The 14,401-nt window shown below is 35.8% G+C and overlaps 2 protein-coding genes across 7 annotated transcripts; one reads left to right on the top strand and one right to left on the bottom strand.

Annotated features, from left to right (window-relative positions):
* Positions 1-5,712: 5,712 nt before the first annotated feature.
* On the bottom strand, positions 5,713-9,335 carry LOC107035451 (ras-related protein rab7). 2 transcript variants are annotated; one of them, XM_015252849.1, is made up of 5 exons: positions 9,207-9,335; positions 7,310-7,499; positions 6,791-7,009; positions 6,195-6,332; positions 5,713-6,079 (listed from the first exon to the last, which is right to left on the bottom strand). In XM_015252849.1, the coding sequence occupies exons 2-5, from the start codon at positions 7,487-7,489 to the stop codon at positions 5,993-5,995; spliced, it is 624 nt and encodes a 207-aa protein (XP_015108335.1). In that variant the 5' UTR covers positions 7,490-7,499; positions 9,207-9,335; the 3' UTR covers positions 5,713-5,992. The 2 variants fall into 2 exon arrangements, with proteins under 2 accessions (XP_015108335.1, XP_015108336.1); XM_015252850.2 differs by lacking the exon at positions 9,207-9,335 and adding an exon at positions 8,479-8,707.
* A 140-nt stretch (positions 9,336-9,475) lies between these two features.
* On the top strand, positions 9,476-14,342 carry LOC107035449 (inositol polyphosphate 1-phosphatase). Of its 5 annotated transcripts, XM_029125896.1 has the most exons (7): positions 9,476-9,530; positions 9,989-10,152; positions 10,395-10,521; positions 10,909-11,121; positions 12,585-12,858; positions 12,956-13,124; positions 13,705-14,342. In XM_029125896.1, the coding sequence occupies exons 4-7, from the start codon at positions 10,909-10,911 to the stop codon at positions 14,168-14,170; spliced, it is 1,122 nt and encodes a 373-aa protein (XP_028981729.1). In that variant the 5' UTR covers positions 9,476-9,530; positions 9,989-10,152; positions 10,395-10,521; the 3' UTR covers positions 14,171-14,342. The 5 variants fall into 5 exon arrangements, with proteins under 5 accessions (XP_028981729.1, XP_015108329.1, XP_015108326.1 ...); XM_015252843.2 differs by lacking the exon at positions 9,476-9,530 and having other exon boundaries at positions 9,891-10,152; positions 13,711-14,342; XM_015252840.2 differs by lacking the exon at positions 9,476-9,530 and having other exon boundaries at positions 9,891-10,152.
* Positions 14,343-14,401: the final 59 nt, after the last annotated feature.

Here is a 14,401-nt window from a genome sequence, read left to right as displayed (position 1 = left end):
TATTTGAAAGTCACAGCTGAACCCCCATGATCTCTACACTTTTGAAAGGCCCATCTCCCCTTTTCCACTTGTGCAAGAAAACCACTCATAAAAAGCGAAAATGCGTAAAAGTTATGAAGTAACATTTTCTGGAGTGCATGGGCATTCGTTTGCATGCTTGACAGCGCCTGAAATGAATTCCCGGAGTGGAGTTTATTTGGGAGAATAGTGAGAGCCCCCCGGGTGCGCTCGCGAGTTCATAGAGAGTGAAACAGTGGACCCTTTGTTTCTGCACTCCGACCTCTAGAATAATTAGTTGGGTCACTGCCAAAGTTTCGAATGCAAGCCTTCGCATCCATGAAAACTTGCTATTATCATTTTTTTCGCAGCTCCATGGTTATTGTTCCCATTGAGAAATAGCTCGGATATTGTTGATGCGGGTCGACACCCGGATGCATTGGAAAGTTATGGGTCAGTAGGGAAAACATATTACCCACAGGAGAAAAAAATGTTTCAAGGTTTTACTTTCGAATGCTGTATTTGCGGAAATCGAAAAATTCTGTTTCAATTCTATTGAAATTCTTCCGGAAATTCCATTAGTTTTTTCCGTGTTTTTTAATTAATTGATTAATTTAATTACTGTGTGAACTAACTAAAAATTGATGACAGTGTGGACGCGCACTTTTACCAGAGTATCAACAAACAGTGAATTCCGGAAATTCACACTCTAAAGTGTGTTCTAAAAGGAATTGGAGTGTAATTGTGATTAAAATAATATTCAGTGAGCTTAGGGATTAGAACATGAGCAAATTATTTATCACAATATAAAATTTAACTGCTGGTAAATTGGGAGATATCATTCTCATCGGTCGTATTGCTTTTCGCAATGAGAATGATTATAAACAATTAATTCAGTAGTGAAGTGGTAAGCGGAGATAAGTCGACTCATCTCCCAGTTGAGATTTGGGGAATATTTCCGAATCTAAGGGAGATAGCGAAATTTTCGTAATTACATTTGTTGTAGCACTCAATCGGCTCCACAAAAAAAGTTATAACAAAAATTTTGCTATCTTCCTTCGATTCCGAGATATTCATTGAAAACTGCTCAATAGTCAAAATTGACTTGTCTCCTTTTACCGCTTTGCTAAAAATTGTGATTTTTTAACGAACATTTTAATATAAATAATAAAAAAATCAATAGAATTTGTTTAATCGTTATCACTTCGGCAGACAATTGAAAATAAAAAAGAGAGAATAGAAAGAAAAAACATCATTCAAATCTTCGCTTTAATAAAAATAAAATAATATAATTTTGACAGAAATGAAATTCCCCTGGAAAATCAGAATAGCGTTATATTTTCAGTTCGCAAAAATGTGTTTCATTATTTGAATAACAAATAACATGTAAACAAATTAATAATGAATAATGAACTCAACAACAATTTTTTGAAATTCGATTTTGTGTTTGAATAATAGATAACACGTTGAAAAAAAAATGTGAAAAAATTGGATCACGACCTGCAACGGTCCCAAGGGTCCACAACATCCGTTTCCTTTGGGCTGCCTTGGTATTCCGGTGAATGCATAATTCTATCAACGTACGAAATCTGTGGTTGTGAATATAATATAGTTTCCCAGTAAATACATGTGCACAGAACCATGAAACGAAATGAGCACTGCAGTTACCTATTGACACGAACTCCAAACACACGTACGGACGATATCGAGGTGTAAAACCTGACGGATGACACAGTGCGCATAGTTTACGATAATTATGGGTGTACACGTACGAAAAGATAAATCAGCAGAAAAAGCTAGTGAATTCGCCAGAAAATTTTAGGCCGGAGCTATTGAAAAATTCCAGAGCTTATCTGCGCGTTTATTTTCAATAGAAATGTTCAATGGGAAAAAATCTGTACAAAAAATTAATAGAAGTCGGTGTTTCCATACAACTTATTTTAGTCGAATAATTTCTACAGAACTTCCGCGGTTTTAATTTTTCGATTTTTTTTTATTTGATTTTTCTTGAAGAAAAGAAGAAAATTTGAGTAAAAATGGATGAGAAAATTCATGACAAGGAATTGTTCTGTAGAAAGATGAAATTCCACCGATTATTTTTGAAAGATAATTTCTATGAAAAGAAATACACAGTAAAGCTGAATTTTTCGGAATTTTTCAATAAAATCGATCAAAGACGCATGGAATTTCCAATAGAAATCCGGTAGAATTTTCTATCCAATTCGCTTTTGTTCACGTTTTTTATGAAAATTTTTCAGACGTGTATCTGCAAAAGTGTTGTCGATTTTTATGGTTTTTCCTCATTCTCACGCAATTTTATGCACAAATCATTGCTGTTACGTCATTTTTTCAATTATCTATAAATCATGCCGGCTAGTTCATTGTTTCTGCATTCTTCTTAGTTGTGTCTATTATTGCTACTGATGAGGTAATAAGAATTATTGATTATGACGTGATTATGTGTCTTCTGTTTACGGAATAGAGAATTAATGAAAAAATTAGAGGTAATCGGTCAAGGAAAATTCCTCTGAGTTTCCATTATAACAGGAATTATAATATATCTTCAAATTAAATAAAGATAGCAATTAGATTAAATAATGAGTAAATGAATGTAAAAAAAATAATGATAAACAATTTTGTTTCTTGAAAAAAAAATCTGTTTTAATTTTTTGTCAAGTCTAGGAGGAGCGCAAATTAACTTATTGTTCAATGAATAAAAAATATAGAACTATTATGAATAATATACATAAACCACTAGTTAATTTATGCGCCGCTCTTGACGAATATTTTTCAATAGAAATTTAAAAAACAAGAAAAACAATTTTTGAAGTTAAAAAATGAGAGGGAAAGGATTCCTCTGACAGGGATATCAGCCTTTGAGTTTATTTGGATTTCCCTCCTCTCCTTCTTCGACGCAGAAATTAAATTATGAAAATAATGTTGATTGTAACGATGAAATTACCCGAGACGTTGCTGAAGTTCTTGAAAAACTTATTAATTAATAACTCGTTAACTATCGCCCGCAGGCAAAAGTTGAAGAGGAACTTTCGACTCAGAATTTCACCCTCTTTCATCCCCCAAAATATCGGTCTCCTGTCTTGCGACGGCCTGGATAATCCAGTGGAAATTGAATATCTCGTCCTCGTTTCATCGAATTGGGGGATTTCCATGTTTCTGTAGAGTCGATGTTATCACCAACTTCCCAAAATATTATCATTCGCACTACTATTCACCACTGCCCGAACCGTTTCCTTCCTCATTCACCACATTTTCACGCTTAGTCGGAATCGTTTTACTCGTAATTTCCTGTCGGGCCTAGTTTCTTTCTTCCTTTTTTTCATACACGAAGCCTTTACATGGCCCGATGACTCCACTAGTTTGCAATTCACGCTCTCATTTTTGCATAAAATCGATTGGGATTTAGCGGGGATCGTGGGAGTGGATGGGAACTATCGGCCTCCTTTCGAATTTTGCGGGACATTCCCATCGCCGCGAATGAAAAACGTCAGAACCGATTTTTCTTATCGTTTTGAAAAATACCGAAAAATTCGAATTCGCTCTTAGCTGAGTTTTCCAGGAATATCTCCAAAACTAAGGGAGATAGCGAAATTTTCATAATAACCTTTTTTGTAGGTCTTAATTTGCTCTACAAAAAAGTTCATGGCAAAAATTTTGCTATCCGCATTAGATTCCGAGATATTTATTAGAAACTGATCAATAGTCAAAATCGGCTTAAACCGTCTTATTGGAGTTGTATTGAAAATTTTTTTATTGAAATTCCTCGACATAAATTTCCCAAGTTTTCCTAAAAAATGGAAAATTTCAGCCCAGAAATTTCTATAGAAAAAACTACAGAAATCCAATAGAATTCCCTAGGTTTTTCCTGAAAATTTGTGTAAAAATGACTAAAAAAAGAACGTCCAGAGGCTTTGGCTCAGAAAATCTATTAAAAATACCCGGCGAATTAAAAAAAAAATCTCCCTGGAAAATGAAAAAAAAATGCTATAAAAAAAACAAAACAATTTTTTGCAATAAATGTACTTTTTCTTATTTTCATTTACTTAAACCTAGGAGTAGCAATAGTAGTTTCATAGCAGCAGCAATTATGATAATATTTATATCTGTCGTTAACATGATTTTTCCTCTCAATAATTAAAATTATATTAATTAATTATAATCGCAATCGTCATGATTATCATGATATTTTATATACATGTGTGTTGACGTCCATACAGGCACGTGTTTGACGGAAAATAATTCGTAAAACATTTTTCACATCGACCAAAAGAAAAAAGAGAACTCAGTTCACATTCAAAAAACATTTTGCTCTAAATCTCAAAGCGTGTCTGTACGTACAGAAAATCTCACGTGCTCGAATTTATCTATCCATTAATCATTATTTTCTCCCAAATTTATTCTCACCATACGAAAGGTTACATCTAGTGATTCACATACGCCATTTCAGTATCTGACATTCGATTTAATCGAAGGAAAAAAAAATTGTAAATTTTATTTCAAAATAGAGTTTTGAAACTGTTCAGAGTGAGCAAATCTGGGGGCATTTTTTTCTCTTTTGAACGACGAGATCAATCAGATTGTACAAAATACCAGAACATAATCAAAGTGAATCGTCTACGGGGCATTCGATATGTGAGAAATGTGGCTGTGAACATCGTAACTCCATTTAATTCATCAATTTCATCATTCTAAAAACAATAAGACTCTGTCAGAAAATCGAAATCTCCGGGGCCCTGAAAATCAAGATCAACATTTACAATTTCTTCAATGCATATACAACAAATACCAACAATTATCGTGACCGAGGAATCATGCACCCAATTATCAACATCAAAATATCATCTCAATTTTCATATCAACAAATTCAATTTCGCTCATTAAATGGCATAAAAATAGTCTCGTGATGCTTTATAATTTTTTTTCGGCTCATCGCTTCATTCGACGTGATTAAAATTATTCCTGAATCTCCCAGGGCACCAGAAATTCCAAATTCATGCATCACCTCTAACATTTTACGTCAACTATTCACGTATCTTTCACTGTCTCCTATAAATTTATTGTTCCATTGAATCATAGGGTTTCTACTTGATGAGAGAGGGGTTGAAAGATGCGACACTAAAATTTCGTAGAAAAACCCATGGAATTCGCTGCATTCCTGTACAACTTATTCCACTGATGGATTTTCTACAGATTTTATTTCAATTTTTCATTTGATTTTTAAATGAAAAACAATTGAAAATTAATGTCGAGGAATTCCTACAGAAAATGGATGGAAAAATGAAATTTTACAGAGTCAAACTAGTTTCTCATTTTTAATTCACAACAATCCATTCAATTTATGGTCTCTCCAATGGAAAAACAAGTATTAATGAAAAAATGGTATCAGCGAGGTGATCAGCTGATTAATCTCTGCATTCGAACCTCCGAAAAAATAATAATTGATTTGTTTCATACTCCTCCGAGCTTTCACAGTTGATTTCCATGAAAGTTGTATCATTTTTTCTCCTCCCTGTCATTTTCAATGATTTAATTTCATTAGCGAAGCGGTAAAACGGTTCAAGTCGATTTTGACTATTGGTCAGTCTTCACTGAATATCTCGGCATCTGAAGCAGATATCAAAATTTTCATTATAACCTTTTTTGTAGAGTGGATTAAGCTCTACAAAAAATGTCATTACAAAAATTTACCTATCTCCCTTAGATTCGAAGATATTCCTCGAAAACTCAGCTAAGAGCTAAGTCGACTTGAATCGTTTTACCGCTTCGCTGCTGATTTGCTCAACGAGGGAACGACTGAGCTGTTTTCTCGTAAACCCTGACATATCCCAATGCCACAAACGCATAAAGATTCTCACGAAGCGGACAATCTAACCTGCGTTATCGTTATTCAATCTTTTTTGGATTTTTTAATGATTTTTTAAATAGTTATTATGTTCCAGTTTTTGTTAAATTCATGACAACTCGTGGCTCTGTCACCCTAGCAAGCACATGAGTCACCCTTTCCATTGGTCCTTTGATCGTTGGTGAGTTTGATCTGGTCGGGGAATTCGTTATAAAGCTCCACCTATTAACAAATTAAAATCATTCTGTTCATTAACATTTATTAACATGAAATAATCTTGAATTTGTATTGAATGATGAAATTAAATGATGGAAAATTTGATTGTGCAATTACTCACTTCACTCTCTTGGGCAAGAGCATTCTTCGCTATCGTCTGGAACGCCTGTTCCACGTTGATAGCCTCCTTCGCACTCGTCTCGAAGTATGGAATATTGTTTTTCGATTGACACCACTGTTGCGCTCTCTTATTCGATACCTGATGACGAGAAACAACAAATGGCTGAGTTGAATCAGCACTTGAAATCAATTTGCAAAAAACAGCAGCAGAAGCAAAAAGTCTAATTATTGCAATCAATTAATTTAATAAAATAGGGAAGAATATTCTACTGATAACTGACTTCATCATTTTACTTTATAAGAATAATGACTATCAGTGTTTTAATCTCAGCGAGATTTTCCAACTGATTACGTGAAGACGATCGATTTCAAATTACAACTGTTCAAACAACTAATTTTGATTATAAACTGATAAACCAGATGCGAAATTTATCGCTTCGCAAAAATGTATAATTATTTTATTTCCATGGGAAATATAAAAACGTGGAAAAACAATTCTAGTGAATTCCCTAAAAATTACCGACTCCAAAGACACTCCGAGAATATTCAGCATAAGAATAAAAAAATATTCAGTGCATAAAATAATGAATAACTCACAGCTCTATTTTCAAGATCAACTTTATTCCCCAAAACGACGAACGGAAAATTGTCTGGATCTCTCGGCGATGCTTGAATGAGAAATTCATCTCTCCATGAGTCGAGTGACTTGAAGGAAGTGGGTGCAGCAACATCAAACACTAAAACGCAACAGTCAGCTCCCCTGTAGAACGCAACACCCAGTGATTGGAATCTCTCTTGTCCCGCAGTGTCCCAAATCTGTCCAAAAAAACATGAATCATGATAGCACAATCAGAGCTCACAAAATGGTCCTCAGCGATCTTTTAAAGATTAACCAGAGAGATATAGGTCCCCTCGAGCTAGATTGAGAAATTCCGAAAACAGTAAATTTTTTATAAAATTTAATATTACACAATTTTTGCGACATTCAACTCTAAAAAATGGAAATTTGGTGAAAAATTGTTCATTTCTTATTTGATTCAAACAATTAACAGATCATTTATTTGACCACGAATTACGAAAAAATATAATTGATTGCGAGGAAAAAATAATGCTCACCTGCATGGTAACTATCCTATCATCGACCATGACTTCCTTGGTGAGAAAATCCGCCCCAATAGTTGCTTTATACTGATTACTAAACTTCTTATTGACGTACTGATTCATGAGAGATGTTTTACCGACCCCAGAATCCCCCAGGATAATGACTTTGAGCAGTACTTTCTTTCGTGAGGCCATGATTAATACTCTGAAATAAGAGACCGAGTAATCTCAACAATATTCACTACGACCCACTGTCTCCTCTTACAGTTATCTCCCTGGAGATAATCCAAAGTATCCAGTTATGCTAATAATTGGATAAACACTCGCATCAAGTGTCGAATACTGCACTTGAGACGTGAGAGGTGATCGTGTCACCAGTGACAAGCCAGTTCAATTCTCAGTAAATAAAAAAACGTGGAATGACAAAGAGTCGTGCAGTGGGAGGTCTGGGGTGTTACTCATTCCAGGTGCCGATAGAGGAACTCATTTATAGGGAATAAATCGATTCCTTTGAGAATTTCAAGGTCCATTCGCTATTATTTCACATTAATTGAACGTTTTATCACAATTTACTGTGAGAGTTGATTTTCACGTGAAAAATTGTCAATTACACGGGAATCCCCCGTGAATGACTCCATATTTTCATAGAACTTATCTAAAAAATCGAAATGAACCCTCCCTGTTCTGCAATTTAAAGATTAGTTCGCTGCAAATATTTCCGAAATTAAGAGAAATTCTGAAATTTCCCGCAGAATATTTTTACAGAGTTCATTCCGTTAAAAAACGGGCTGTACAAAAATTTCGTCGTCGTTCATTGAATAAAGAAATAAAAAATTTAATTAAGTTGTATAAAAACATCAATTTTATCGGTTTCCTCCTGTTGAAAAAATACAGAATATCTCTAATAATTAATGTCCAAAATGTGAAATTGCATTTTTTATTCATCACGTGTGAATCTCCTAAATTTTTCCCACTCCATTATTCTTCTCTCTTCATTTCAAGAATCGAGCAAAAAAAACGGAATTTAATCCGAGGAATTTTAACAGAAAAATTTCTCAATAAAATAAGTTACAAGGCTAAAATTCTCTTTATTTATCACGTAAAACGATGTAGAAAAAATGCAAAAAATCCAATAAAAACGTCACAATCTCCCTTGAATTCCAATTTAGATCCCAAAAACTCACGCTAAAATCCCCTAATCCAGTGTCACCAGATCACAACTTCACAGTCCCCATTCATTACCAATTCCTCCCAACATCCAATGCCTTCCTAATCCCTCTCAACTCATTCGACTGACCCTCAGCAATCCAATGACCATTGAACTACCTCCAGCCGCCTGATTCACTCCAATTACCCACAAACGAATCGACAAGTGATCGTCGTGAACACGAAGAAAACTTCGTGTCATCACAGAATAATACCGACCACATTATCACAACTGTTTGTATGACACCCCACGAGATTAACATTCTCTCCAGATAATTCACAACTAATGAATCATTCGATGCATCCCGAATACTCCCCTCAGTGACGTGTGCTTTTATCCCGTGTCGAACGAAAAAAAAAACGACAGAAGAGAAATGAAAAACTTGCGTGAGAGTCAGACTGGTGAATTCAAGACGTCATAACCCAATTATTTGACGTACGTAGAGACTTTCTAAATTTCAACAGACCAACGCATGCAGATAATTCCAAAGTCGTGGAGTCCTGAGGTCCCCAGAGTCTTTTGATTCGCGAAAAACAATGAAATGAAATCAGGATGAAAAAAAAATTCTGTCAACACGTAAAGTGGTTGTGCGTCAATTCAACAAAGAATTTATCACGTCAGCAGTCAGTTGATACATTTCGAGTCATCGAGCAACGGATAATTGTGAATTTTGGGGCTTTAGTGGGCACCAATGGCTGTTATTACCTTTCAACGAAATGAAATTATTATTCGATGGATTTATCTCAGCTCTTCGAACACCACAAGTTGCACACACAAAGAAAATGGCGTATTATGAAATCTATGAAATCACGAGAGTGGCAAGAGTGTGACACTGGTGTCGTCACCTGTTCGAGAGGAGCTAGGGATAATCGAGTGTTGCGCGCGCAGGACTGGGGGCTGGGGACTTTTAGAGAGCTTTTGTTGGCGGTCTGAGTCAATGAAATTCAAATGTTCATTGTTGCAAATGTCAATCCCTGTGGAATTATAGGAATTGATGACGTGGAGCTATTCAGCGAATTATTCGAAATCGTCAGTGAAGTGATAAAATAAAAATAGAAAAGCTAGCACTTTCGCTAAAAAATCCTGTTGAATTTCTGTTGGAACTCTAGTCTATTATTATATATTTTTTTTATAGAATAAAGTCTTTCGATGTTGATTTTTCTATTGAGATTTTTTCTAGGAAAATTCTTGGTTTTTTCGTGGATCAAAATCTATTGACTTTATTCCATCAATACCTCTTAACAAAACGACACGATAAAGTTGCGTAATCTTTGATAGAATTGGCTAAAAAACAAATAGAATTTTTTAATAGAATTCTAATAAATTCCATGAAAAGTCCTGTGGAATTCCAATAGAAATTCTTTTTTTACATGATTCATTTAAAGTTTTCGTAATCTTAAATTTGTAAATCACGATTCTTTAAATATTTGCATATTTCTTCTATGTATTTGTGGTCAGTTGCATCTGTGAATTTTGCCGTGGTGTAGGGCCGTCAGCAGTTGGTTTTTGCTAATTTATTTAGTAATTCTGATCGTTGCTGGCTATACTTTGGACAATGCCATAGGGCATGTTCGAAATCTGGAGCTTCTGCTCCACAAGAACGACTCGGATCGCTGATTATTCCAACTCTTTCCAAAGAGGCTGCAAGATGGTAATGATTGGCTCTAACCCGGTTAACAGTTACAATATCTTTTCTCATAAGAACTATTTTATTCGAAAACTCCAATAGACATTCTTGACATAAATTTTCCAAGTTTTTGTCTTCTAAAAATATCTTATTATTCCAACACGTGCGTCGAAATATCCATTTTTCCTCATAACCTGAATCGTCAATGCACGGATGCACAGTAGACTTTTTTTTATAATCTACTTAAAAAAATACTGGTGCGTCAGATCAGCTGATTAAGCAGCCAACGTCAGACCGGAGAGGCCTCACATAGGAAAGTCCATTAGGCGGCAAGTGCGCGTAGAGGAACGTTCGAAACGCGAGCAATCGGATTTTAGGATTTCCTCCCGAAAGGTAAACGATTAAAATAAAAATACTCTCCGATTAGCATTTTTATTCAGCTTCACTACGGATATTCAATATTTTTTACGCACTTTTGAATGATTTTTGTTACGAAAAGTCGCTTATAATTTAGAGCACTTCCTCCGATCGATCGATAGATCGATCTCGTTTCCGGAGTTTTGAACTTTGTTTTTCGTACGACTGAATGTTTCAATTTTATTTTCTCTGTGAATATTCACGGATTATCGTCGATTCTTTCAACTCCGTTCGTGAATCAATACCGACATGAGATATTTGCGCAAGGCACAGCTGTCGGGTTTCAGATAATTCTCCGTGTTTATTCTTCAATGAAATATTTTTTCAAAAGGTGTTTGATTGGTCAGACATTTGTTTGAATAGATGAGGGACAGTGTGAGGCTGTTGGGGGCTCTTCTGAAGGCATCAGAGAAAGCGGCGAATATCGCGCGAGCCTGTCGACAGAATGAGACACTCTTTCAGTTGCTCATTCAGGAGAAAAATGAGGAGGAAAAAAATCCGAGGTTCTTTCATGACTTCAAAACACTCGCTGACGTTCTCATTCAGGAGACTATTCGACACGACATAGGATCGGAGGTAATTCAAAACTGAGGTGAATGCGCACAAAAAAATATCGGAAATCAAGCGTAAGATAATATCCCAGTGACTGAATGGAAAAATATTTATTTAAAAAATTGCCGCGATATTTTTCACAGATCAGACATTCTGGAGGATTAATACTGAAGTGGAAACACAAGAAAAAACATTTCTTCTAATTTCCATTGAATAATAACAAAAATTTACAGTTTCCATTGATTCTTCCATCAAATCATGCGTTTTCAATTACAAAATTACTTGAAATTCCAGTGGAGGAGGCATTGAACTTCGGAAATATCTCGGAATTGAAATAAGATAAATGTTCAGAAGTTCTTCTTGTAAAAAAAAATGAGAACTATAAGAGATCCTAAAAAATTTCACCATCTCCGTTATATTCCGAGATATCCGTCAAGAACTTGAGCGGAATGAGCTCATCTTACTATTTCGCTGCTGAATTATGTTCCTATGAGTTATGATGACCAATCAGGGAGAAAAATTTCTCGGAGGAAATGTCCTCGGCTATAAAAAAGTACGCGGATATTTCTTCTGGAAATTGTTCATCCCCCGAATTACCTCATGAAGGATTTTAACTTGATCTCAATTTCTTTCACTTCTTCATCACCGAATTCATAGAATATTTGAGTGAACTGAGAAAAAATACGCGCTGAGACCCAAGTTCGTTTTACCTGAGTTTTCGAGGAATATCTCAGAACCTAAAGGAAATGCCGAAATTTTCGTAAAAATATTATTAGGGATTTGAATGATAATAGGGTGCATTGGGGGGGAGTGTGATGAAAAAATGATACTTAAAAGACACGCGAATTACAAAAAACATTCTGGTGATGTACTCTGTTAGTGGCGCATGCCACGTGTCTTGATTTCTATTACACGAACCGTTGAATGTCTCAATATTAAAATCGATAATTGTCTTTACACTGCACCGGATAATCTCTTGATATTGAACTTGATAATTGACTCAAAATGACTGATACAGGGATGGCTAGACTCAAAATAACACGTGTACTCGGTTGAGCGGTTGCGATACTGAATTAATTCATTTGGCGATTTGCTCTGCGATTTGCCTCTGAGACCGGAACTTTTAATGATGAATTATTTGCTGCATTTTAAACAAGTATCTATCGTAGCTCGCAATCGAATTAAACGCAATCGAAATCTTGTTTTCCCCACGGAAAAACGACCACAAAACCCGAGCGCTTACCCTAGAAACTTCGAACGCAATTCTGGTGGAAATCTAAAAACATTCTTACGAAGATGTGACGAAAAAAGATTAATACTTTCTTTATTTCCGTCGACAATTTCTTCTATTGGATTTCTCTCTACAAACACTTCTGGACGCAAATTTCATAAGTTTCCTTTCTTGAAAACTTATAAAACTTGTGAGCAGGAATGTCTGCAGAATAGTACCAATGGAATAAATGGAATAGAAACATCAAAATAAACAGTTTCCAGAGTTAGCGAAGATGGTGAAGGGCGAGGAGACTAATGTATTCAGTAATACCCTGGGCAAAACAGTTACCGTCGAGGTTCTGTCGACTCGAATGGAGACCACAAATTTGCTGGCACAAGTCCTGGATAATAATATCATTACGGCTGAGGCTCTCGCTAATGAGATCCACCGAGATGTTGCTGTCTCCGAAGTTCCAGTCGACACTGGAATCGACGATTTTTCGTTTGACATTGACGTCAGCGATCTCGGAATTTGGATTGATCCCATCGGTAATTCACCCTCTCCCAACATCCGCATGACCCTATCCCTGACACATCCACTTGTTTTTTTTTCAAGACGCTCGGATACATTGGGAATTGTTTTTAGACTCGACAGCTGATTACATAAGTGGAAATACTTTGGTGGACGAGGCTACCGATTTGCACTTGAGTGGTTTACGTTGTGTCACGGTACTTATCGGCGCGTATTCAAAATCAACCGGTCTTCCGGTTCTAGGGGTGATAAATCAGCCATTCTATACGTGCCAGAATTCCCAGTAAGTTGAAAATATTTATGTTCTGGTTCATCTCCATTGGTGTTGAATGTAAAAAAATGTAGATCAGGGGAGGAAAATAATATTCATTTATGTGGTATTTTGCGACGATTCGCTAATTAATTTTGCTTCATCTAGTCTCATTAATAAATAAACCAGTTATGTATGGAGACGTAGCTAACAACATTAAATTTAACGCAAACAGAAAAGGCGTTAATGTCAACGACCGAATAGTTCCTCTTCAGAGATCACAATCATGAAAATATTTTAAAAATTGTCGTAGATCGAGAGAATATAAAGGAGGAATGAGCTTCTTTGGATACTGTTTGAAGAATTTAATTAATTTTCAGGATTGCATTCCGCGGCGGGCGGGGGGGTCGAGGGGGGACAATGAAATTCTAAATTTTTCGAGCAGCAGACAGAGAAAACTTACTTAAATTGAAACCCCATAGAATTTCTATAGAATTCCAATAAAATTTTCCAGCGAATTCGCTGTTTTCTATTGAATTTTTTGAGGTGATTTTTTCAGGTGATGTCCACCTGAATTTTTCTGATTTATTTTCGATAACGATCTTAATTACTGAATCAGGTGGAAGGGCCATTGCTACTGGGGTTTCGCAGACAGTGCCAAAAACCTCAAAATGTCCTTCCCAAAGCCCGAAAAATTGAACAAAGTGATTGTGGTGAGTCGATCCGAGGACTCAACGATCAGATCAAAACTCACAAATTGTGGATTCAGTTTGATCGAAGTTTCCGGGGCTGGATACAAAATTCTCAGTGTTGCCACGGGTCTAGCAGATGCTTACATTCTCTCCAGGGGTTCGACGTACAAGTGGGACACGTGTGCACCACAGGCCATCCTCTGTTCACAGGGTGGTGGTATTTTGGACTTTGAGAAATTTACAACGAACTCGGAATCGACAGATTTAGATCTCAAATATCACGAGGATGGGGAAAATCACGCCAATCGGGGGGGATTGATTGCTTACAGAGAAAAATGTACGCTTGACCTACTTTGTAAAAGTCTCGTACTCACCACTAAACTTTAATTCGTCATTGTTAATTAATCTCGATGTTTAAGCACTCCAGATCTGTCGAGATGTCGATTTTTTTAAATAACGTGATGGGGAGATGATCTTTCACTTTGAAATGTCATCAAAAACTCATTTTTTGGCCGATTTTATTAAAAAAATTTGCGGCTTTTCTGTTTATTTTTCTTTAATAACAAAATTTTTGTGGAGAAAGGGAATTTCTCGATATGAATTTCAATTTATTTCCAC

This window comes from Diachasma alloeum, unplaced genomic scaffold (genome assembly GCF_001412515.2).
Source record: "Diachasma alloeum isolate Michigan unplaced genomic scaffold, Dall2.0 Dall_scaffold_00198, whole genome shotgun sequence".
Taxonomy (NCBI): Eukaryota; Metazoa; Arthropoda; class Insecta; order Hymenoptera; family Braconidae; genus Diachasma; species Diachasma alloeum.
The sequence above is the reverse complement of the archived record's forward strand: the minus strand, read 5'-3'. Positions and strand labels throughout refer to the sequence as shown.

Excerpts from the sequence above, each read along its gene's own strand:
- LOC107035451 (XM_015252849.1), bottom strand. The coding sequence starts at position 7,489 with ATGGCCTCACGAAAGAAAGTACTGCTCAAAGTCATTATCCTGGGGGAT. Across the intron at positions 7,010-7,309 it reads ATAGGATAGTTACCATGCAG|ATTTGGGACACTGCGGGACA; the intron begins GTGAGCATTATT and ends TTTTTTGGACAG. Across the intron at positions 6,080-6,194 it reads CTCTTGCCCAAGAGAGTGAA|GTGGAGCTTTATAACGAATT; the intron begins GTGAGTAATTGC and ends ATTTGTTAATAG.
- LOC107035449 (XM_029125896.1), top strand. The coding sequence starts at position 10,909 with ATGAGGGACAGTGTGAGGCTGTTGGGGGCTCTTCTGAAGGCATCAGAG. Across the intron at positions 12,859-12,955 it reads AATTTGGATTGATCCCATCG|ACTCGACAGCTGATTACATA; the intron begins GTAATTCACCCT and ends AATTGTTTTTAG. Across the intron at positions 13,125-13,704 it reads TATACGTGCCAGAATTCCCA|AATCAGGTGGAAGGGCCATT; the intron begins GTAAGTTGAAAA and ends TCTTAATTACTG.